This window comes from Eupeodes corollae, chromosome 2 (assembly GCF_945859685.1).
Source record: "Eupeodes corollae chromosome 2, idEupCoro1.1, whole genome shotgun sequence".
NCBI lineage: Eukaryota > Metazoa > Arthropoda > Insecta > Diptera > Syrphidae > Eupeodes > Eupeodes corollae.
The window spans coordinates 118,106,903-118,132,515 of NC_079148.1; the positions used below are offsets into that span (position 1 = coordinate 118,106,903).

General features: G+C 30.2%; 1 protein-coding gene across 2 annotated transcripts in view; it reads right to left on the bottom strand.

Moving 5' to 3' along the window:
- Positions 1-7,751: 7,751 nt before the first annotated feature.
- LOC129944002 (ribosomal protein S6 kinase alpha-5) overlaps positions 7,752-25,613 on the bottom strand; it is a 67,885-nt gene continuing 50,023 nt past the window's right edge. For both annotated transcript variants that reach the window (XM_056053117.1, XM_056053118.1), the window contains exons 5-11: positions 12,360-12,444; positions 12,020-12,292; positions 11,704-11,943; positions 11,423-11,635; positions 11,266-11,357; positions 10,752-11,200; positions 7,752-10,695 (exon numbers count right to left, since the gene is read on the bottom strand). In XM_056053117.1, the coding sequence (XP_055909092.1) occupies positions 9,435-10,695; positions 10,752-11,200; positions 11,266-11,357; positions 11,423-11,635; positions 11,704-11,943; positions 12,020-12,292; positions 12,360-12,444 (2,613 nt within the window). In that variant the 3' untranslated portion in view covers positions 7,752-9,434. The remainder of the gene's footprint in view (positions 10,696-10,751; positions 11,201-11,265; positions 11,358-11,422; positions 11,636-11,703; positions 11,944-12,019; positions 12,293-12,359; positions 12,445-25,613) is intronic.

Sequence of the window (25,613 nt, forward strand, 5' to 3'; positions counted from 1 at the left end):
TAGGTATTATAGTTTTAGTCGTAAAGAACGTCAGTTTAGTTTTGTTCTGATTAACATCTAGTCCACTGCTCATGGTCCAGTTGATTTCTTTCTTCATCTCCGTGATTTCGCTTATCACTACGACGAACTTCCCCGACCCCAGTAAAACCAAATCACGAGCATAAGCTACCCTCTTCACCCCACAACTTTTTAACTTAACGAGGATTTTAATCATAACTTAAATCCATAAGTACGGAGAAAGAACACCGCCCTAGGGTGTTTCTGTAAGTACTCTCATGTTTGGAATAGATTGTGGTACCTAACGAATCTTAAATTCTTCTATCACTAAGCATTGAAATTATCGATTCTTAAATAAAAACCTCTTCCACGAAGTTAGTAAGTTACCTCTTCGACGAAGTTAGAAAGTTCTTCGTGATTCGATTCAATAAGTCTAGAAATGTAGCAAGAGTAAATTCTTGATATTGAATTATCTATCAGTGGCACATACTATGTCCTGCAGGGCCGTTCCAATAGGCTAGTTTTTGATATATGCGTGCTAAGATTCTTATAAAATTATGTTTTATTTTAAGGAAATAAAGGTAAACCTTTAAACTAATGTTATCTCAATACAACTTAGAACAGATGTTGTATTTCCATCCCTGACAACATTACTAGCGCTAAAAAGTTTTTTTAAGGAGAGATGCATGCAGCGTAATTGCCATAACATTTTATAATGACTTGATAGAAATATAAAATTTGCTTTAAATGTTTCAGTTCTCGAGGCAATTAAAAATCAAACGTTTCGATTGAAATCACTAAATTCAAAAGGTTTTTTTGGGTGATAAAGGCAAAGATTAATGTTTTTCCATAATCCATATTGCAAATGGTCTATGGGTATTTTTCAATGTATTTAATATTTTTTGTTTGTTTTTATTTATTTGTCAAGGGCATAAGTAGGCTTGTTCGCTTGCACTTACTATCATTGCGTTTGAACTGTAATATCCTTTTCTGTTAAGATACCGATGACGCAACTCAATCGGAGCAACGATTCCTATATGGTTTCCGTCAACACATCCAATTACTCCTGGCAACCTGGTCGTTGAAAAAATAGTTTCGTGCATTTTGTTTGTCATCGGATGACATGTTGATACTGATCCAGGTTGGACACAATTTATCTTCAATTGCACACACAACTTCTTTTAATACTGAGTAAATCGAGGATTGTGACAGACCTAGGTCAAAATCATTTCCTATCTAAGGGCACAAGCTAATTTTAGTATAGCAGGGATTGAAGAGGTGCTTGCATTTTTAAATTGGCCTTCCAACTTGTTTCATACGATAACAAACGCTTCCTTATTAAGTCGAAAATATGATCTGAAACTTACGGAATTAATTAGAACTAAAATAACTTCCAGCACAAAGTATTTGTTTTACTTACAGTTGGTTAAGGAGTTCCAAAACATTAGAGTTGCCTCGAATATTCTTGCACAGTCGAAGCAATCTTACTTTTTTTTGTAATTTTCATTTTCTCCAAAAATGTAAAATCTATGCTGCTTATCATTTTGTTCCATTTTGTAATTTTGTTAAATATGAAAATTATCAATTATTGAGCATAACAGTTTTTTTTTAATTTCATGAGTTGACGTTTATTTATGTCAGTTATTTTTTAACTTCCCATAGGAAGTTACTGTAATGGGTCCGATTTGTCAAATTGAAAATTTTGACATTTCTCGACGTTTCAAGGTCCCTAGAGTCGAAATAAAAGATTTTTAGAAAGATGTCTGTGCGTGCGTGTGTACGTACGTTTGTACGTCCGTACGTCCGTACGTTCGCGACGTTTTTTTCGTTGTCCATAGCTCAAGAACCAGAAGAGATATCGACTTCAAATAAATTTTGTTATACAGATAATAAGGCAGAAAGATGCAGAAAGGGCTCTCAAGAAAATTGCGTGGGTGGTTTTTTTACCATAGCAGTTTGAAAAAAAAAGGTGAAAATTTTGGTTAACCCCAAATATCTTACGAACCAAAAACGCTAGAGACTTGAATTAAATTTTATATAATAGATTGTAACATGATACCAAACAGGTATATTTTTTGAAAAAAATCAATATAACGGTTTTTTTTTAATCAATAAAACTAAAAAAAAAAAATTGTTACCTCCAAAATTTTACGACTGAAATATGATTTTATCTCTAAAACAATTTTGTGCAACGAAGAATAATGTTAAACATCTGATAAAATTTTGAGAAAAATCTAATTGACAGTTTTTTTATAAAAAATAAAAATCTAAAAAAAACATTACTCAAAGTTCGTAAAAATTGAATATCGATTCAAATATCTTTTCAAAAACTTGAAATTAAGGCTTCAATCTTATTTTATCTTATAAGAAATATTGTTTTCAACATTCTGAAAAATTTTGAGAAAAATCGAATTGACAGTTTTTTTTACAAAAAATAAAAACCTAAAAAAAAATTTATAAAAGTTGGTAAAAATTGATTTTCGACTCAAATATCTTTTCAAAACTTTGAGATATTGGCTTTTATTTACTTTTATCTTTCAAAAAATCTTGTTGTCAACATTCAGTTAAAGTTTGAAAAAAATCGAATTGACAGTTTTTTACAAAAAATAAAAACCTAAAAAAAATGTATAAAAGTTGGTAAAAATTGGTTTTCGACCCAAATATCTCTTTAAAAATTTTAAGTATTGGCTTTAAAGTAATTTTATCTCATAAGAAATACTGTTGGTAAAATTTTTAAATAATCGAAGTGACAGTTTTTTTTACAAAAAATAAAACTCTAAAATAAAAACAATACTAAAACTTCGTAAAAATTTACTTTCGACTCAAATAGCTTTTCAAAACTTAAAAATATTGGCTTGAAACTTATTTTATTTCACAGAAAATATTGTTTTCGATATTCAGTAATTTTTATATAAAAATCCAACAGTCCGTTTTTTCACATAAAAAATAAAATCTACAAAAAGAGTACACATATTTGGTAAAAATTGATACGAGTACATAAAGACAAACTTTTAAGCAAGACAAATCAACAGACGGGATGGGAAGTTATCAGTGTGGGTCGCCTCCCAGCCTCTTTGTCAGTTATTTTTTTTTTTGTGATGGTAGCACTGAATTTCGAACTCGAATTGTAAAGTTCGCCAACCGTAGTATGTCGAATGTGTTAGTTCGCTAATGAAAACATCTCACTTCGAACGTTCGATTTTTCATCCATAACAGGGGTAATATACATGTGAACTGAAATTGTTTTATTTTCCGACATTTCGCTTAAAACTTTTCTCACACACAATCAACGAACATTCAATAACGACAATAGAGTGAGATCAATCCTCGAAAAATTTATGACATTTAAGTCGAATCAACGATAATACATATTTCCCACAATCACACGTTTATTCATTCGACTCGCCAATGGTAATAGGGGTATTAACCTCGTAGGCAAACCAGAATTATGTTCTTAAGTTTCTTTGTATTAACAATAAGCAATAGTTTCCTATGAATTTGTATGGCTTTAATTCAAATCCCACATCGTAATCTCAAGTCAGCAAAACACATAAAAATAACACATATTTATGTAGTAGTTTGTTTTTTATAAAATGCTTGATGGTTTTCAAAATCGATAATCTCTATTTTAAATAATCATTTTAGATATATGTATATGGTATTTCCTAAAAATTTAGAAAGTTGCTATTAGATTTCACATGCTTCACAAAGTTTTTAATGATATTTTAAACAATTTATGCTAAAAATGTTTTTAACAGAATGAGGCAAAACGATTTGAAAGTAATTTTTGTTTTTCTAACGTGTCTGTCATCTAAACAAGACAAGCCCGTTTTCAAGTTTTTGAAATATTTTGAAAAAAAAATAAAGCAATGGTTAAATTCAAAGTTCGGATTCAAAATCAGCTAATAAAATTAAATCCAAAACGTATTTTTCAAAATCCTGAAATTCAAGGTTCTCAAAAGTTCATACAGACAAATTAAGATTCCTAACTAATGAGATTTTGTAAAAGTCATTATACATTTACTTTATAACATTTTAAAAATAAATTTCTTCAAAACCTGATGTCATAGAAAAATTGTAAAGAAAGATTTGAATTCAAGGCAACTAATCCTTAAAGACCAGTATGGTTTAGTCTAAAAAACTTAATGTTGCCCAACAATGTAATTTGGCCTACACCTAAGGATTATGAAGAGGATTACACCAAGTCTCCAGGAATCTCGTAAAAAAACAACTCTTTCAATATGTAATAATTTCTGTTTTATGTATTACTTCGCAATATACATAGTTTTTTATATGTATTACGTTTTTTGTTTTAATAAGTTATATTTTTTAATAATTCAATCTTAATTTTATAAAACAACATTTTTATATGTATGTGTATGTATATAATGTTTTTTTAATAATTTTTTTTTTAAACTTGCCAATTGCATTATATTTCAATTCCACATATCCAAATAGCAAGTTTTTCTTGTTGTTGTTTTCGAATTTTTATTCTTAGAACTAAATAAATTGAGAAGTTCAAAACTTTATAGTTATAAATGAAAATATTTTATACCTACATATATAGATGATTTTGTTTTCTTTTTGTTAATTTTTGTTTTATTTTTGGTTCAGTTAGTATTTATAATAAATCTACAATAGACATTATATTTTGTATATTTTAAATATTAATTTTATTATAATTTTTTCTATGTCTAAGGTTAGATTTTTTTGTTTATTTGTTTCATTACTTTTTCTTTGTTTTTCGATTTCGAAAGAATTTTGTATAGCTTAAGATGTATGCTACATCTGTATGATATTGTTTTTTTTATAATGTAGTGCCTATTTTTTGTTTTATGTTTTGAATATTAAATATAAATGTATGTTTTTGTTTTTTTTTTATGACTAATTTTGTAACATTGCCATGACGAAGTACATCGCATTTATTTGCGCTTTGTCGTTCTAAACTACATATTACACTCGTATGTATTTGCATATATATTCCACTTAAACATTATTGTTAATTATATAAAATAAAAATGTATTAAATATTTATATATTATCTTAACATTTATTTTTCTAGTCCCTAAACAAATTTCATAATAAAGACATACGATCTATATTGGTAAGATATTTATGTTTCAGCAATATCGGATTGTTTTTTGTTTTTGTTTTCTTAACACACGATATCTACTGATTTTAGTATTGTTAGTGTTTTTTTTGTTTTGTATGAACCTTTAATTTAATATTATATGTATATGTTGTGTACTGTGATAATTTTATATCGTTTTTGATAAGCTAATGGAATTTATTTACACATTTATATTAGAAATTTATGATTGCAGTTCTAAAATAAAATCAACATAAAACAATTTTAAAATGTAGGTATTTTTTTATTTAAACAATTGTTATTTTCCATGGTGATTTTTATTTAATGGTGTCATTTTGGTTGTTCTTTTTTTAATTGTTTAATTTAAGGCAACTTCTTAAAGGCATCATCTGTTCAATATGTTTTTTTTTTTGTTTAAGTTTAACGTGACATTTTTTTGCAAGTTTTTATTTATTTTTTATTAACTCAATTAAAATAAAAAGCAACTATATTACAATATTACATAAAATACACATACTTTGAGTACATAAGGATATGCCTTATTAAAACAAATTGTACAAAATATTTAAAATAACTAACATACATAATTATTTATACAAATTGGCTTTTATTTTAATGTTTCAGTTTAGATCTCTTTTATGTTTTTAAAATTGTTTTTTTTTTTATAATCAGACTTAACTCGGACCAAATTAGTTGATTTTATTTGTAATTTAATACATACATTCGGTCCTATTCTATTCCATTTTTTCCTGATCTTATTAATTTGTTGTTTCAAAAATAGTAATTTTTTGGCTGTCGGGTTCCATGAACCCAAAATCTATCAATTTAAAGAAGGAAGATCAGCTTGTGAAGTCCATGAGCTTTTCCAGATATATCTTTTAGCAGATAAATCGCTATGGATTTTGAAGTACTAGTCTTCCCATTTTCATTTGAATTTAATCAATGGAAAATCACTCCTAAAAAAGAATATCTTTGTGATAACCATACAGGTTCAATAAAGTCTTGAATAAAATGTTAAACATTCTTATATTCCCCTTTTACAGCCTTAAAATCAAAAACCATTGAAGACGACACTAGAACTACTAATAAGACGAAGAAGACCCTACATTACAAGATCACAATTCTTGTGATACAAAATAAAAACAGACATCCAGGAAAACTTTTGATAATAATTCGATGGGTTTATAGTTTACTTTACTTTAATTCGCAAAGTTACAAAATAAAAAACAAAATCTTTATAAGAAAATACCCTTTTTACGAAACCGGAGCTAATAGTATCTTTGTATTTATTACAATATTTTTTATTTTGTTTAACATTATTTCATGTACAAAAAAAGAATTTTAACTAATATGAATTATTTTGTAGCTATTTTATTAAAAAAAAATGTGTTTATATTTAAACTTATAAATAATCTTAACTATTTGTTTTATTTTTTTAACATTTTATTTTTGTATTTTTTGTGGCTATTCATTTTTATTTGTCTACAAAAATAGTTTTTGGTTTATCTTTTTTATTTTATATTTATTTAAAAATTTGTATATGCATATATAAATGAGTGGGGTGTATTTTGATATTTCATATATATATATATTTTAAATATGTTATTTTTTTGTAGGTATGTAGGTAATCAATTTAACTTAGGTTGTCTATTTTTAATTTAAAGATTGCTTATTTAAGTATTTACATTTATTAATTTGTTTTTAATGGAAGATAAAATTTAAAATTAGAATATTTCTTTAATGAGCACAATGATTTTTGTTTAAAACTAATATTAATCAATAAGAAAAATCATGACATTATATAGAAGTTTAGAATAATTCACGTCTTTACATAAATATAATTATATCTACAGTATATTATTATTAACTAAAAAAACGTTCATGGTTGAAATTTATTATTAAAAAATAAGTATTTAATATGTGTATTGCTTTTCATTTAAACAAAAAAAGAGGCATTTAGTATGTTAAATGTGTTTTACCTTTATTTCATTAAAATATTGTGGAGTTAAATTAAGAACAATTTAATAAAGAGGGAAGTAAAATTCTAACTTAAGCATATTTGAAATTGAAATTAGAGAAAAAAATAAGATTCATTGATTAGTAGTTGCTATCTTTTTATACTTTTTGTTTTCTAATTGTTAAAAAGGACTTAGAAGATTAGAAAGTGTTTTGTATTGATGCAAAATGTTCGACTATTTCAATTTTTGTAATTGTTAAAGTTCTCTATTACTTACCTACTCGTTAGTCATGCTATCCAAAACTTTATATTCAAGATTATGTATACCATCAGAAAAGGTATTATCATTGAATTATCTATTCATTTTACTAAGAATCTAACAAGATTAATTGTTCGTAGACTTAAAGTAAAAATGCTCGTGAAAATGAAAAATTCTCGCGCATAAAAATTGGAAACGAGAAAATGTGTTGATTGCAAGTTTTCCTTTTTTGTTCGTGTGAAAATTATTCTAGTAGACATTGATACAATTTCGGGGAATACAGCATATGAAACAATTACTCTCCTTGTTGTATCTTGATATCATCATGGTTAAGTCGACATTTGAATTGAATGACATTTTGAGATCATGCAAATTTGATACAATTTACATTATCTTTAAAAATGTGTGGACGGACATCAAGAATGTGAATTATTATATTATTAATTAATATTATTTTAACGAACCCAATAGAATATGAATTAATTTCTTGCCTGGACTTAAAAATCATTTAAACTTTATCGAATTACATTAAATTTTATGATCAGTTAATGCAATTCACTAAATCGGAAAAGTCTACAAATGCTTCTTAGAATAAGTAAGACGAAACACGCACATTTTTATGAAAATATAATTGTTCAATAACCTTTGGTGTAAAAGTCGCGCGTGAAGAACCAGTGCATAGTAATTTATGGGTTTCAACCATTCCTGTGAATATCTTTAACGAAAATTTCCCTCGAATTTTTGAAATGAATTTATTTCTTCAGAACCTACAAAGATTCCCTAGAATGCAAAATATCAATAAAAAGATTCATTCAAGCCAAACATTTTCGAAAGTGGGGAAATTCCAAAGGAGGTTTTAGTCGCCATCGATCACTCATTACATCTGCAACAGTTTTGGGAAAGTAAATTAAATTAGAGAATAAGATTAAATTATGATAGCTTATCTCACCCAAAAGCGATTACTTCTGAATAAAAAACCTAAATCATTGGAAAGCTACATACCTTGTTTTTGTTATTACTTGACCAAGTCAATTTTCAAACCCAAATAAATTCATTTGGCCTTATCACGGGCAACATCGGGAAATTTTCCTACAACGAACAGTAAAAAAGAAGAACCTAAACTTAGTCGAAGCTAAAATGTCGACGTGGAATCCGAGACAAGTAAAAACACTTTTCATGAACTCCATATATGAAAAATTATAATATTAATAATTTTAAGATTCGCATTAAATTTTGGAAGATGTTTTAACCTTTTTATCACTTAATTTTCAAAGTTGTGGCATAAAACATAACCATAAGATCAATATGCAACAAAGTTCATATTATTCCAAGAAAGAAAAAAAGAAAACCAAAAACACTTTGCATCAAGAAATAACGAAAAGACCAACAAATTACAAAAACAAAAAAAAAGAAGAAAACATAATTATTTTCAACACAATTAAGATGGTTTCAAGTTTAATATTTCATAAAATGTAATATAAAGTATTCTCTAGATACTTTTGAAATGTTTGATTCATTTAACTTAATAGAGAAAAAAATTGGTTATATAAATAATAATTAAAAAAAATTATATATGAAGAAAAGAATTATATTTAACAGTAGGTTTTTGTATTATTTTTTTAGTTTAAAACTTTTTTGTTTCTTTTTTTTCCTTTGTTTCTTTTTTTGTATTTACAATGGATTTGTATTTTTGATATAATTTTAAAAATAAGTATACAAATTTCTTTATAAATGAAAATAAAAATTGGCCCAACATTATTTAAATGGAGATTTGTATCCTTTTTCGGAAAAAAACAACTTAGAAAAAAACCATAACACTTGAAAAGAGAAAAATATAATGAAATATAACTACTTAAGGCTAGAATTCGGACATCCGGATTAAAATTCGAATATGAGCTTCGAAATGATTCCGGAATTCCTTTGATTCTTTTAATTATTTTATAATAATTATTATTATTTTGTTTATTATTGGTTCGCCACAACAATATATTAATTCTAAGTACCATTAGTTCGTTATTTGGAGACGATAGAGTGTTGCGGTTGGATTGGTATTGGTGTTGGTGGCAGCATGCTGTACATATTCGTTCCTTCGAACGATCCGGGATGATGATCAGCATTCCGGCTAATATTGATCATTCGAAGACGAATCGTTGCCGCTGTGAGCGCGTCATCATCGCTGAGGGTTTTCTCGATGCAGCTTCTTTTTTGATTTTAGGTACTCGTGGTGGTGGCTTAGGGAATTGTCCGCTATTTTCATCGTCATTATCATTTTCGTCTTGTGTGGGCTCATCTTCTAATGCCTTGTATTTTCTATCAATATTGAAATGCTTCAATTGGCATTGGTTGGAGTAGATCAATGCATTTAGCATTTTCCAGTATCGTCGTCGAATTAAAATCTCACAGAGCTTATCTTTGCCATCAGCTACAAAGCCGTTCAATTCTTCCGAATCCGATTCATCACGTTTGAATGCGTCAAATCTTTGATTGAGCACATTGACAATTGATGGTTTAGTGCAATTACGGCGTGTTCGGCGGCGGCGGGGAGTTGTTTTTTGTGTTTTCGAATTGCGTGCAGGCTTGCTGGGACTTTTAAATGATTGTTTAGTGCTTTTTTCATGCATTGGCAGGATAACATCGTTGTTATTGGTCGGTGAGTAGTCTAATTGATCATCTTGCTTAACTAAAACATCACAGCCTCCCAGACCCTCCAGATGAGGAGTATGAAGTTGATCAGCGGAAGTATTTTCCTGATCAGAGCTCTTACTCCGCCCCAGGCCACTTGTCGTATCACCTTCGCTTTCGTTGCATCCATTACTCCTTTGCAGGCTTTGATTTGATTCCGAACCATGCACAGAACATATCGATGAGGTTTTGCTCCACCTTTTGGTATCTTTTGCTGCATCTTCAGCGGGCATATCCGCTTCATCTTCTTCTTCTTCATCATCGTCGTCATTTTCAACCAATACAACTTCTTCTTCATCTTCCTTATTAGCTTTGTCGCTTCGAACACCATTGGTACTGTGTTTCATCGTCATCCATGGATGCTTGAGCACTTCGCCAACAGTTAGCCGCTTCGAATTCTCTATTTGCATACACGATGTCACTAAGTTTCGGAACTCCAACGACGTAGCCAGCCATCGAGGATTTTTCGTCGTCCACATATCACCGTTGAGTATTCGTTCCCGGATCACAGCCTCGTTTGTTGTTCGGTCATTTTTTCCATGACGAAATGGTGCATGACCAATGACCATTGTGTAGAGCGTTGCTCCAAGCGACCAAATGTCGAATGCTTTTGAATATATTGCAATTTCTGAGGAGCGTAGTGCTTCCGGTGGGGCATAATCCAGAGTGTAACGTGGTGTGTCCTTCCAAACAAGTCCACGGCTATTGTAACTGAAATTTAAACATAGAATTAAAGAATTTTATTGAGAAAAGATATATTGACTCACCTTGCAGATCCAAAATCAATAAGTTTTATTGAACGCATTTGTGGGTCACTATATACAACATTCTCTGGCTTAAGGTCACCGTGAATAAAGTTTTTTGAATGAATGTGCCGCACAGCTTCGCTAATTCGCTGAAACACATCACATGCATTTATCTCCGAAAGTCCATCTTCTTCATCAATATGATGAAACAATTCACAGCCGCTAACAAACTCAGTTATAAGAACTATGTTTGAGCCTGAGCGATATGTATTGATATAATCGAGTATACCCGAATGACCTCTACACGCAATCAACGCATCTACTTCAGCTGGTCGATATTTAGCCAATGGTATAACCTTAGCTGAATAGTTTCTCTTGTTCTTTGGATGCGAGGCAATGTAACAGGTACCAAAACTTCCACTTGAATAACTACATTGATCCAATTTGAAGTCAGTTAATGGTGGTGGATTCTACAAGCAAACAATAAAAAAAAATATAAATAAATTGATTTTATTGATTTTTATGTTTATGTTACCTTTAAAGGCGGATTGCAGAACTCTTCTTCGATAAGTTGTCTGCTATTGGATGTCTTCTTTTGCAAGTGCTGAGGTGCTACATAGGAATATCCTACAAAAAATTCAACAAACCATTTAATATGGGTTTTAAAAAAACTTAAAACCTTAAAAACTAACCTCTGAACAGTCTATTGGTATTTGGAGGAACTGGCGCTGGAGAATCAACAACAGGAAGTTTTGTAAATTCTTCACTAAAATTCCCAGTATCATCTTCGCAAGTGATTCTCGGTTTAAACGGAGCTTTTCTTCGTTTTCTCTTTAAATCCTGCCAGTTGATTCCATTGAAGAACGGATGTCTTTTGATTTCGTCAGCACTTTTGTTATTGCCCCCTGGAAATCGAATCGAATAAAAATAAAATAAGACAATTGATAATATGGAATAAAAAAAGTATCTCTACCTAGTCTTTTCTTTGGATCCTTATGGAGCATTTTTAGAATGAAATCTTTTACAATTTCACCCAAACTTGAAGGCAGTGGTGGATCGCTTTTTTGTATTCTTCGTGAGATATCATTTTGTGTATTACGCTGTTCAACAACAGTGAATGGTGATGCACCAGTCAATAGTTCATAAGTTAGAACACCAACAGACCACCAATCAACAGCGAGATCATGACCAGCTGGACAAGGACGAATTATTTCTAAAAAACAAAAAACAAATACAAAAATTCAAAAATCATTCTTTTTAAAAAACTAAAAAACAATAATTTTATTTACCAGGTGCCATATATTCTAATGTTCCACAAAAACTGTGCGCTCTTTGATTCGAGTCCGGTTTGAAAATTTTCGACAAGCCAAAATCAGCAAGAACGATATGACCATTACCATCTAAAAGAATATTCTCTAGTTTAATGTCTCTATAGATGATTCCGAGTTTGTGTAAATGTTCCAAAGCTAGAATAACTTCGGCAATGTAAATGCGAACATCATCTTCGGGGAAATGCTCTGATTTGTACAAATGGGTAAATAATTCTCCACCATTGACATAGTCTAAAGAAAAAATTCAAATAAATATTATTATCTTTGAAAATTTTATAAATAAGACTTAATCATTTACCTAAGATCAAAAACAGTTTCGAGTCGGTTTGAAAGGCATAATGCATTCCCACAAGAAACGGGCTTTGTTGTATTGCTTCTAGGACCTGCAAATTTAAGAATTAAATCGTTATATTAGACTATTTTGTTCTTGTATTTTTAAATAAAAATATATATACATAAAAGTTGGGGAAGGCATCAGGATTGACAGTGGAGAAATCTTGATAAGAAACAGACTTAGAAGAACTGCCAGCATTTTAGAGCGAGCTTTCCCGAGTTATCTCTCTTAGTTACGTATAATCGACATCGAAATATGTAATTTATTTTTACCCATGTTGAGATTAAGTTTAATGCATATCTTATTTTAAATCTTATCAAATCAGTCATCAGAAGGTCAAAGTAAAATGTGATTTGAAATCACGATATTTGACTACAAGCTTCACAATTTGTTTTTCTATTCTGAGAAATGTGAGTACATAAGTTTCTATAATTTCGATAGTTTTGTAGTTTTTCAATATTTATAAAAAAAACTAATTATTTCTTAAGAGAAATTAATGAAACTATATTATATTGTAAAGAGGAAGTTATAACATAAACAATGGAAGCCGATATCATCTGACCGGCAAGACCACGGGTTTAAATCAAAATATCCACATTTTGGGCTGTATATGTTCGATAACTTGACGAAGTTCATCTTTAAGATTTTGAATCGGTTTTAAGCATTGCCATGGACCTTATCTTTTACTTGACATCAAAAAAGTTAAACAAAATTTAATCACAAGATCTCGTTGGTCAATAGTCACCATATCTTTGAGAATTAACACAGCCAGTACACTTATCGTGAAAACACTACCCACTAACTACCATTTTTAAAGTAAATTAACAATATCAATAGACTGGTTCAGACAAAACGAAGGATTTCATTTTTAATCAACTGCACATTTTTAAACACACATTTAGACCGAGGCAAGTACTTATAGGTACTTTTTCAGGTGTCAATAATTTTAAATTTGGGTCTCACATACTTCACTAATTTTTACCTTCAGTTGTGCACAATTTCAACACATTTTAAACTAAAATGACTTATTAACTTTCAATTTCAAAATACATTTTTGTATGCAAAACTTTAATTGAAATTATAAAAAAAATATATAAATCAAAGAGTAATGAATTTCAACTATCTGTTTAAAAAAAATTATGAACAGCTGATATTTTGACATAAATAAAGTTGATATAGCTGGAAGGCTATTTTTGGCAGCTGGGTAATCAGATACTAGAAACTTGTTTTCCCGTCAAGTGGCTTATGCCGTCTGAACATGCTAAATGCCTTAAAGACATGCTAAATGTGTAAAGAGTGTAACATATTTTTAGTAATAGCGTAGTTTTTACGTTTTGAATGTCCAAAAAATGACAGCTGTCAAAAAAAGACTATTCCAAATGAAACTTTTTATAGCAATTGTTAATGTAGAGCCGAATTAAGACTAAGTTACGAAGTTAATATGATTGAATATTTGTATTGAATTGTACTAAAATATGAATGCAGCAATTCTAATTAAGCTCAATGTTACGTTCCTAATGAGGTTTCCCACGAGTTAATTCAGATTTCCTTAAAAAATTGTAATTGGAATGTTTTTTTCATTGTATCAGTGTACCTCGTGTACGTGTCAACGAGTGCGGTACAATTGTCAATTTCCCAGCTAAACATTTTTTAAAATGTAATTAATATTGTCGAAAAATCCAGGCCTGCAGATTTGGTCTTAAATTAAAAATAAATCAATTTTATCAATTTATTTTTCCCTATAGAAGGGGGAATTTGAATCAATTGTTTTTTTTTTTTTACCCAGGGAAAGAACCCTTAAGAATTGGACATGGCGCAGAGCAAAGGATCTTGAATCTTGGATGCGTAAGGATTTTGGGTAACACCTTTACAAGATCAAGCTGACTCAACAATTGAAGCTCATGCACCTTTTGAAACTAGTGAGCGACGTACATTCTCTGGTTGGTCAAGTTGGCAAGCCCTTATTGGGAAACCCTTTATAATATTATTTTTTCATCACTACATTCATTCAATTCTGTTTGTCTTAATTTGTAATACTTCAAAAAGTTTATCATGATGTCATGAAGCAACTGCTTCATCTGAAAGAATTCAACATTCTTAATTTTATTCTGTTGGAAATTTCCCTTTTTGAATACCTTCCTTTCACTTAAATTCCTCAAATCAGAAAAAAGAATAAAAAAGCACCAACCACGATCTCTCATTTATTCTGATTTGATCATTATTATTTATTCGCCACCGGCATGCATACGCTTGACCTATTTTATACAAAAAAAAACCAAACCACTAAATTGTAAAGAAATAACACATCTATACCAAAAAAAAGCGAAATCAGCTAAACTGAGTTTAAAACAAAAATAAAATATATTAACAAAAAAAAATGAGAAAAACTTAACAAGCAGAAAATCCATTCACACAATTAAACAAATTATATTTTTCTCTTCGTCAGTCAAGTTATTTGCTTTTAAATGCAACTTAAAAAAAAATATTTAAAAAAGTTTGAAACAACAAAAAAAAATGTGAAAGTTATGAGCCACAAAAATGTTTATACCATGAGAAGGAAACGTCAAATAATAATCAAAAAAAAATAAAAATGTATTTCGATACAAAAAATTATGAGAATAGACCAAAAGCGACGAAGACATCGACGAGACAAAAACTAAATTTATACTTTCACTCATTTCATTATTGATGTTTCCACCAATTGGCTTTAAATGGAATTTCCCAAGTTAAAAAGAAAGGTACAAATGTTCATAAGTAGTTGGAATCAACAAAATTTTGTTGGCTGTTGCCAACGGGGTATTTTACTTGGATTTGACCTAATTGTGATTTTTTTATATAATATCACAAAAATTATGTTTGGTTTAGTTTTTTAATTTGTATACTTTTTTAAGTTGTTTTGTTTGTTAAGTGAAGCCGGTGAGGGTATTTGTTGTACTTATGGGGCGATTTGTTCCACCTTAGAACCAACTGTTGCTTAATTTATCATAAAATTGTCATAAATAGACATTGCACAAAAGAAAATTGAGTGAACATTTTAGACAAAAAGAATGAAAAAAGAACATTTGTTTATATCTTCTTCCGGTAGATATTTTGAAATTTTGGTTGTTGGTCACTATAACTGTATTCAATTGTTGTAAGTAATAAAATTATTTATAAGTAAGATTTGATTTCAAGTTTGTAGAATTGATTGAACTTGAAAGTTGACAGCTGTGCGTATGCAAATAAAACTGGGTTTTTATTTTTATCAGAAAGTAAATCAAGGCTTTATGTTAACATATTTACATGGAATTTTAAAGGCTATTAAAAAAAAACATTGAGAAGAGTTATTCTATAAATATAATTAGTACACACTCAAAGAATGTTGTATACTTTAAATATGCCTGAGAAACAGTGAGAAGTACGTATACATTGTTTTTGGAATTCTTGAACATTGGAAACATTGGGAAAGAAAAAATGTGATAAAGCATTAAACGTTCGCGTAGTGCGGCTAAAGAACGAATCTCGGTACCTTATAGTACGACCGAAAATCAGTGATTTTATTGTTAATAATTATTTTAAAAAGCACTTTTATAATAGAGACTTTAGTATGATACCAACTCATTGGTGTTGTACTTTAGCTTTTTGTGTACTTATAAATTTTGTATAGATTGTAGCCAGATCAAAAGTAGAGACATTTCTTGCATCGTCTTGGAAAATAAAAATATCTATCAGAATTTACTTTTACGTTTTAAGGATGTTTATTTTTATGTTTACTTTTTTCAGAATTTGTAACTTTTTAAAAATACGAACATTTTCCAAAAAAACTTTAAAATTAAGTATAGCTTAAACGGATAAATGATGTTATTTTGGAGTTTTTCTCAGATAGAAATTGTGTAAGCTACGAATATTTTCTCAAACAGAAAATGTTGAAGCTATCATTTGTATGGGTTTTTCTTCAATTCAATTTAGTTTGATTCAAAAACTATTGCCTTAAAAAGACGCAAGAATAGGCTGAAATTAAATTACATTTAGTCAAAAGAACCTTTCCAAAACGTTTATATATGCATTCAAAAAGTTAGAAATTCTAAAATCAAAAAGTAAAAACTATGAAAATACAACGTTTTTAAGTAATACAGCGAAAAATTTGGGGAGTTGATTTTTTTTTTTAAAGTTTGACATTTTGGGGACGAGTGGTATCTTATGTTTTGTTTTTTTAGGTAATTCTCAACTTGACACTGTGTAATTTCATAGGTCCAATATAATGTGACATTCTGACAACTGTTTTAAATAATATAATCGTTCCCATTTTGGACCGCTATTTTGAACATACTTGGACTTATTTCGTCAATAATTCGGTTCAGGTTTATTTATAGACAAGAGATTTAACTTTTCGAAGCAAAACTTAGTACAGTAAGATTTGAAACATTTATACAAACCGAGACTACAAGTTTACTCTCTAATAATGTTCGATAAGAAAACTTTAATCTCAACAAATTGATTGTCTCTCAGCAAATAGTATTTTTTTGGGGATTAAATGAGACCTTAAGAAACCTACGCTGATTTTTCTCAATTTAGAAAACATAATTTTGAATTCTGCTATAATAAAATCAATTAAAAAAGACTTTTTTTATATCATCAAGAGAAAAAGAACCCAACTCGACCTGAAAGAAAGCGTGAGAACAATTCGGAGACTAGCTGTCGATGGTGGACTAAAATCTTTCAAAGTTGTAAAAACGCCTTTTATTTCCACCAAAAATAAACTGGCGAGATTAAAATTTGATCATGAATACATCAATGGGCTGTTAGAAAATGTAGGAACGTACTCTTTTCGGACGAGACCAAATTCAATTTCAAGTGTTCCGATTGTTTCCTTCGGGTTCGCAGACCAGGCATTAAATCCACGTTACATCAAAGCTACTGTGAAGTACGGAGGAAGTAACGTAATGATGTGGGAATGTTTTTTAGGGCATGGACTGGGATAAAAATATGAACTTGTCATTTGCTGAGGATCAGTTGCCTCTGAAATGGATATTTCAGCAGGAAAACGACCCAAGCAAACAACTAATACGGCAAAGAAAACCGGATTGACGTGTTACAATGGCCAGGACAGTCCCAAGATCTCAATTTCATAGGGAAATTCTAACTCGACTAATTGTAAGGACTAATTACAAAAATAAAAACGATCTGTTTGATCACATTAAATTGGTTTGGGAAAGTATCAAAAACAGCATAAGCAATTTAAATGACTCTAGCGTCTAGCCTCGAAGATGTGTTGAAGTGATTAAAAACAAGGGGTTTGCTAACAAATACTAGCAATATTTTAGTAAGTCTAAACAAAATGAATGTATTTTTTAAAAGTCGTTTTGTTTTAATCAATATTGAACTAATTGTACTAGTTGTGCTATATTTAATAAACTATTATAAAAACTATTTTATTTTATTTCCCATTAGAAACTGTAAATATTGATTTAAATTTGAAAAACAAAAATATACAATCATTGAATAGTAAAATTTTGTTTTTTAATTATTTCTCATTTCGCAGCTAGTTTGACAAGTATCCCTATCGGAAGTTCTTAACCTCCAAAAACAGCCGATATGTAAACTTTTATCTTATCTTTAACATATTGACATTGGTTTTTATTTCTTGTCCTAAATCCGTAAATTGTCATCATTTTCGAAATTTGACAACCTGACTTTTATTGGAAAATACTGTTATTGGAATAACTTCCTGTATCGATTCCAGAATCATGCTTAAGAATGAAGAATGAAACTGGACCGCCATCCAAATACTCGTAAAAAAGAAGGCATTTTTTTTAATGAATTTCACTTCTGCTGCTAGGATACAATATCTGTGTCATAAAAAAGGTGTTTTCAGAAAATTTTTACATAAACAAAAACTCTATGAAACTTTACCCGCCCCATGTTACAAGAAAACAAACCTGTTGATTGTACCCGTCATCATCATCGTCGTTGTCGACGACTTTCTCGAGCAATTGGAAATTTTAATCGGGTGAATATGCAACACCAACAACAACAACTAAGAAAAAGTAGTTAAAAATAGATACAAAAAAAGCGAAAGCGAAAACATTATCATGTAGGTTGAAATATACCTACATTTATATTTATCTCGTCTCGTTGTTGTATGGTTATGGAAACACCATCACCATCGCCATCACCATTGCACACCAAACAGAGACCAAAAGAAAATTGCACAAAAACAAATAACAACAACAACAATAACGAAAAAACTACAACAAATAAAAAAGTGTGAAAACACGAATTCACCTTGTGCGCAGTAAAAGGTTAATAACGATGGAAATAAGCAATCGAACGAAACAAACCGAAACGAAACAAAATATAAAACACAACGAAAGAAAAAAAAAGAAGGTGCCAAGGCAAAACTGTTGTTGTTGTTGTTGTTTTTGGTTATGTTGAATTTGTTGTTGGGTAAGTTAGTTTACGATTTTGTTTTTCTCTTTTTTCTTTGCGAAATGTTTTGCAATGAAATAATAGATGTCGCCATGTATGTACCTAAGATATTATTTATCATTTGGTTTGGTTGGAATCAAAACAAAAAACTTAGAAAAATAAATCTCTGGAAGTGGGTTCATAGAAATGGAGATAACAAAACAAACAAACAAACAAACAGTATAAAAGGCAAAATGAGGAAGGAAAAAAGAAACAAGAAAAATGTAAAAGAAAATGCATAGTCACGTAGATACAACAAACAATTCCAGTTAAGTTAAAGTACCGGATCATTAAAAAATAGGGGGATGTTGTAAGCTATAAGTACAAAGCTGCAGATTTGTATGCTGTTTGAATTTGCCATTGGAGTGACATGTACATATGTACCTACTCATAGTTAATGACTTAACACGAAACTAGTAACTTATCACTTGGAATATGATGAAAAAATAACCATCAAACAAATTAGGTTTATAAAATATTTAATAGTTTCAACTCGGATAAGTTTGTCAACTTTGACACAATAACAGTGACCATAGAAAAGATGTCAAAAATGTGCAATTTTAATAACCCAAATAGATTCAACAGATGCCAGCTGCAAAGAAAAGTTGTGTGTGTACACTCTGGCGTATACTTACTTTTTTTAATTAAACAAAAATTGTCAATGCAACGCAAAAATAATGTTGTTTAAGTTTAAATTACGAAAAGAAAAGTATTTAAGTTTTCTGTAGTACCCGTATAATAGTTAGTGCGGTGGGGTGCCATTCCAGAGGTCTTGGGTTTAAGCCCTATTTGTCCCATCTAAAGTTTTTTTTCACGGGTACTGCCTCTTGTGAGAAATTGGCAACCCTTTTAGGAGTAATTCTTGTCATAAAAAGTGCTTTCCCAAATTTGCCGGAATCGACTTAAAACTGTACGTCCCTACATCCTTTACAACAGTACTCGCACACACCAATTGTTGAGAGTTGTAAGTCACTAGAGCCTAGTTCTCAACGAACTATTGCGCCACGAAATGTATTAGATTTTTTGTATTTAAGTTTTCTGAAAAATCAGAAGAAGAAAGTTGGAAACAGAATTCATAAAGAAAGCTAAATCAGATGAACTGACATAATCGACAAGCGAAGGCTATCAAGTACTCGGCTCAAATGTATAAATAAAATAAATTAGGTGGCGCAACAGTCCGTTGTGAACCAGGGCCTAGTGCCTTACAACTCCCAACCATTCCTGTGTGCGAGTACTGTTGTCAGGAATGGAAGGGACCAACAATTTTAGGCCGAATCCGAACGGCTAATTTGAGAAAGCACTTTTTCATGACAAGGATTACTCTTGAAGGATTTGGCAATTCCTCGCAAGAGGCAGTACCCGCGAAATTTTTTTTTTTTTTAAATTAAGATGACACAGGCAGGGATTGAACCCAAGACCCCTTGCATGACAGTCCAACGCACTAACCATCATGCCACGGGTACTACCGGCTCAAATGTATTCGACCGCAAATTTAGAGTCAAGACGGTTCTAATTTATTGGTTGTCACATCCAAGGGCAACGAGTTGGGTCGACAGAGCAGGGGGATAGCTTATCAGTCTGAGCATGTGAAAAAATGACTCAAGTAATTGTCCATGGACAGTTAATTTCCTATCCAAAAGTCGTTAATTTCTTGAGTGATCCACCACATTCAAAACCATTTGTGTGACATTTATGTTTTGGGCAAGTTCCTTGCCTTCACTGTACTCATCGTTTATTCGCTAGAAAATCGCGTGCTCAAAGTGGCCGAATTCTAAAGTCATCAAAAAACCCATAGAAAACACAAATCTTAGCGTAATTTTTCTATCGTAAACAATTCCATTTCAACTGGAATTGTTGATGTTGGGGTTACATTACCTGGTCGGCTAGTGAAGCAAATGTCACACATTTATCATCTGGATAATCATGTTCAGACCACTTCGGATCAGTTGCTTTTCGGAAGGACTCAATGAACCAGAAACGTATGCTTGACTCAAAAGTATTCGGCTTTTCCAGCCTAAGTTGTTCACATCGGTTCTAACTAAGCTCGATGCCAAGTCTGCGGAAATTCGGGATGAATTTATTGGAAAGTTAACAACTCCAGACAACAGAGAGTCACATCAAAACATTAACACTTTACTCTCTCATCACCGACAGGGAGGGATAATTCAAAGCATTGAAAAGTAAGCTCTACAGTTTAAACATAAAGAACATAACAGAAAAACTTCGGTATTTGGTAATTTACAAGTCTTCACAAACGTCGAAAATGTCACTTTTGAAATATGACATTAAAAATTCTGAGATTTTTTTCTGTAAAAAGAAACTATTTTCCATTTCTAGAACACCACTCCTTTTTTCAATGTTATTTTTCCAAACCGATTTTGACATATTTTTTTACTAGTAAATTTAAATTCTCCAAAAAGAAAAAACAATATTTTATCACAAAAAAAGTGAACTCAATAAAAATGACTCATCAAGACAAACATTTAATAATCAAATATATTTAAAAATATATATAAAAAAAAGACAAAGCTACCCATACCTAAGTCATAAACTGATAAACACTTATCTCAAAATGTGTATTTTTTTCAAATTTTTAAACTGCATCTATTTTGTCTTTTTCTATCAAACAAACAAATAAATTTAAAAGAAACAAAAAAAAAAACAACAATTTATTTAGTTGTCATTTCGTTTAAATAGGTATGTAGGTAGATAGAAACAAAGATGAATCTATTTTAATCACTCCGCTCGTAAAATTGAAGCACATTTCAACAAATTTATTTAAATGGCATTTTTAGAAAAATTCTATTTTTAGATTTTCTATTTCTTTACACGTCCTAGACTAGATACAGAAATACCTACATATACACAAATTATCGAAATAAACAAAAGGTCTTCTTTATTCACATTATTACTTTTGTTCCTATTCTAAAGCAAACACACTTTTTAGAAGAGTATTTTTGAGGATATTAACCTCCTCCTATAGAACGAACGGTATCACGGCTAGTGGCAGCCGGCGTGTGACATTCTTTGACTTTCGAAGATGTTCCCATTATGAATTTCCAAAAACTCAAAACCGTGTACATTGTTGATTGCACGTCAGCAGAATGAAATTTACTTTGAAATAAAACGAACTCAAAAGAATTCAACTTCGAAGAATTAAAAACAAAAAATACAACAGAAAAGTGCAATTGAAATTGTGTAAGCCAACTTGATGTTGTTATTGGTCGTTGTATTTTATTGAAGGGAAAGCCGTAAAACCTGCCCTCATGATTACAATTTGTAGGTACCTCAAACTCAACTTGAATACCAAAAAAAAAAAGTACAGTACCGAATGTTTTGAGGTTGACAAGAACAACACAAGTAAAAGGAACAAATTATTTCATGACCTATATTTTTTGGTGCCATTGATTCAACATTGGATTGCTGTCCAATTACGCGACAGAATCACCAAATATACACAATAAATACAAAAAATAAAACAAACAAAAACAACAACTTGAATTGCCATTTCTATTTTAAAATTCTATAGAGCGTGTATGGTTTAGAGTTATGCATGGGCAACAGTATGGTGAATAAAATGTTTTTAAAGAAAAACTAAATTTAATTAAATTTATTTGGCATCACTATACGACACTTCCTGTCACGTTTCCTGACGTTTAATTATTATGACTTGGTGGCCATTTTCTTTTGTTCGAAAAAAAGGAAACAATTTTAACTGATAATTAGATAACTAGAACAATGACATTTAAGGGTGCATTCGAAAATGAACGCATTCAGCCAATTCAAAAAGAAGTGTTTGGAATTTGTTTCGATTTGTTTAGTAAACGGGTTCAAGTTATGGTCCGTGTAATTTATCCGAGTAACGTTTCAAAAATGAAACAATTTTGATAAAGTTACCAAATGTTTTTAAAGAAAAACTAAATTTTATTATATTTTTTTGGCATCACTATAGGAAACTTCCTGTCACCAAGTGACGTTTAATTATTATGACTTGGTGGCAATTTTCTTTTGTTCAAAAAAAAGGAAACAATTTTAACTGATAATTAGATAACAAGAACAATGACATTTAAAAGTGCATTCGAAAATGAACGCATTCAGTCAATTCAAAAGGAAGTGTTTGGAATTTGTTTCGATTTGTTTAGTAAACCGGTTCAAGTTATGGTAAATGTAATTTATGCGAGTAACTTTTCAGCAATGAAACAATTTTGATAAAGTTACCAAATGGTTTTTAAAGAAAAACTAAATTTTATTATATTTTTTTGGCATCACTATAGGACACTTCCTGTCACCAAGTGACGTTTAATTATTATGACTTAGTGGCAATTTTCTTTTGTTCAAAAAAAAGGAAACAATTTTAACTGATAATTAGATAACAAGAACAATGACATTTAAGGGTGCATTTGAAAATGAATGCATTCAGTCAATTTAAAGGATGTGTTTGGAATTCGTTTCGATTTGTTTAGTAAACGGGTTCAAGTTATGGTCCATGTAATTTATCCGAGTAACGTTTCAAAAATGAAACAATTTTGATAAATTTACTAAATGTTTTTAAAGAAAGACTAAATTGTATTGTATTTATTTGGCATCACTATGGGACACTTCCTGCCACCAAGTGTCTTTTAATTATTATGACTTGGTGGCCATTTTCTTTTGTTCAAAACAAAGAAAACAATTTGAATTGATAATTAGATAAGAAGAAAAAAAAGGACATTTAAGAGTGCATTCGAAAATGAACGCATTCAGTCAATTCAATAGAAAGTGTTAGGAATTTGTTTAGATTTGTTTATTAAACGGGTTCAAGTTATGGTCCATGTAATTTATCGGAGTGACTTTCAGCAATGAAACAATTATGATAAAGTAACTAAGATCTGACGCGTGTCATATAGCTCTATTCTATTGATGGGGAATAGTGTGGGATGAATTTTCGATCATTGAATCGCATGTTTAGAGTAAAAATACAACTAAGAAGCAATGAAAGTCAAAGAAACTTCAGAAAGTGTTATGAGATGGGGAGAAGATAGACTTAACAATATATTTTAGTCAAGAATATCTTTGAATTTAGTCTCAAAACATGATAAAGATCGAGAGATTTTAAGTGCGGATAGAAATGGCGCTTTTTCGGAAGAAAATTTTTATATATCTAAATTTTTTTCGGATATTTAAGTTTAAGTTTTATATCACAGCACTGTACTGTACTGTACTGTTCGTACTTGATTGATACAAATTATAATGGTTAATTTTATAACCAACAAATATATGTACGCAGGTTTTTTTACGTAATAAAAAACAACAACTAAAAATACTCTAAAGAAAATAATATACATAAGAATACAAAACAAAACAAATTCTATACATCTACAAAAGACCGACGCACGACGACGCACAGTCCCCAAAAGAGGTTCAGTTTCGATCAAGGGGAAGGACAGGCAGAATAATAATACATCAGCAGACTTAAGGTACTTATTCACTAAGCAACATGTCGTGGCCTTCTTATCACATCAAGTGTGTAATAATCACCGAACCGCTACATTAACCATATAGTTTTCATTTGGAAATTTTATATGTCAGTATTTAAGTAAGCATACGCAAGTGGGGAAGAAAAAAGTCAGTAGCTTTGCCTGATGATGTTCAGCGACAGAGGCTTTCTTAATCTGCATTTTACATGAGACCAAAAAAAAATGTAAAATAAACAGAAAACAGAAAAGAAATACAGTAACAAATTTTAATAAAGTAAAATCTGTAGAAATGGAAACATTACATATCAGCAAAAGTGCAAACAGAAGCAACGATAAGAAGGAAACGCACGCGCATGCATTAAGTTTTAAGTTTTTTGACTTTTTAATTTTATCTTTGGTCGCTTGTTTTTGTTAATACATATGCACGTTCATTTATAACTACGTGCTATGCCGGCTTGGGTATAATATTTAGTTACCAGCTGTCCAAGATTTTCAGCTTGTTTTGTTGGTAACACTTCTTTGTATTCAAGCCAATTAAAAAAAATCGAGCGGAAATAGTTTGTACTCACTAAGGCCTTCGTTTGACTTTTATATCCTCAAAGGTCTTTAAAAGAAAATACCAAAGTCAGATGAGTACGTGATGTTTTAAAGTTCAAGTACATGTACTGTAATGTGGAATTGAAGTTGAATACTCTGGTATTGGTATTGGTACTTGAAAATTCCAACTGACATTTTCGAATTCTTCATCGAACTTAAGAATCAAAGTAAATGATCAATACTTCAAGTACTCGACAAGTTCTTTACAGAATTAACCTATTTCTGATGAAAATGATAATAAATTACATTTTAAAAATGACCTGGAAATAAACAAAAGTATTGGATAGTATTTGAAAGAACTAGTCAAGTATTTAAAGTACTACTCAAGTATTTTGCTACCTAAGTACAAAGATGAAACGAAATTCAAGTACTTAAATAATTTATAGCTAGCAATTGTATGCAAATACTTGATAAATACTAATACTTGTATTTTGTAGGAACAAGCAGCACTTTACTGAAGTACAAGTATCAGTTGCTTACAGAATACAAGTAGAGTGCAGTAGAATCACTTTTTTCTTACAAACAAGGTTGTTCAAATTGTATCATTAAAATTGGTAATATCTAAAACATGAAAGGACTAAAAGTTTTCGTTTCTTTCTATTACATAGTTTCTATAATACTAGGTTTTCAAAAATCTGATTCTATCTTGCATTAATCCTTGGTATTTCATCATCTTTTTATAAATCAGAACTTACTTATAAATTTAGGTATAAAACTG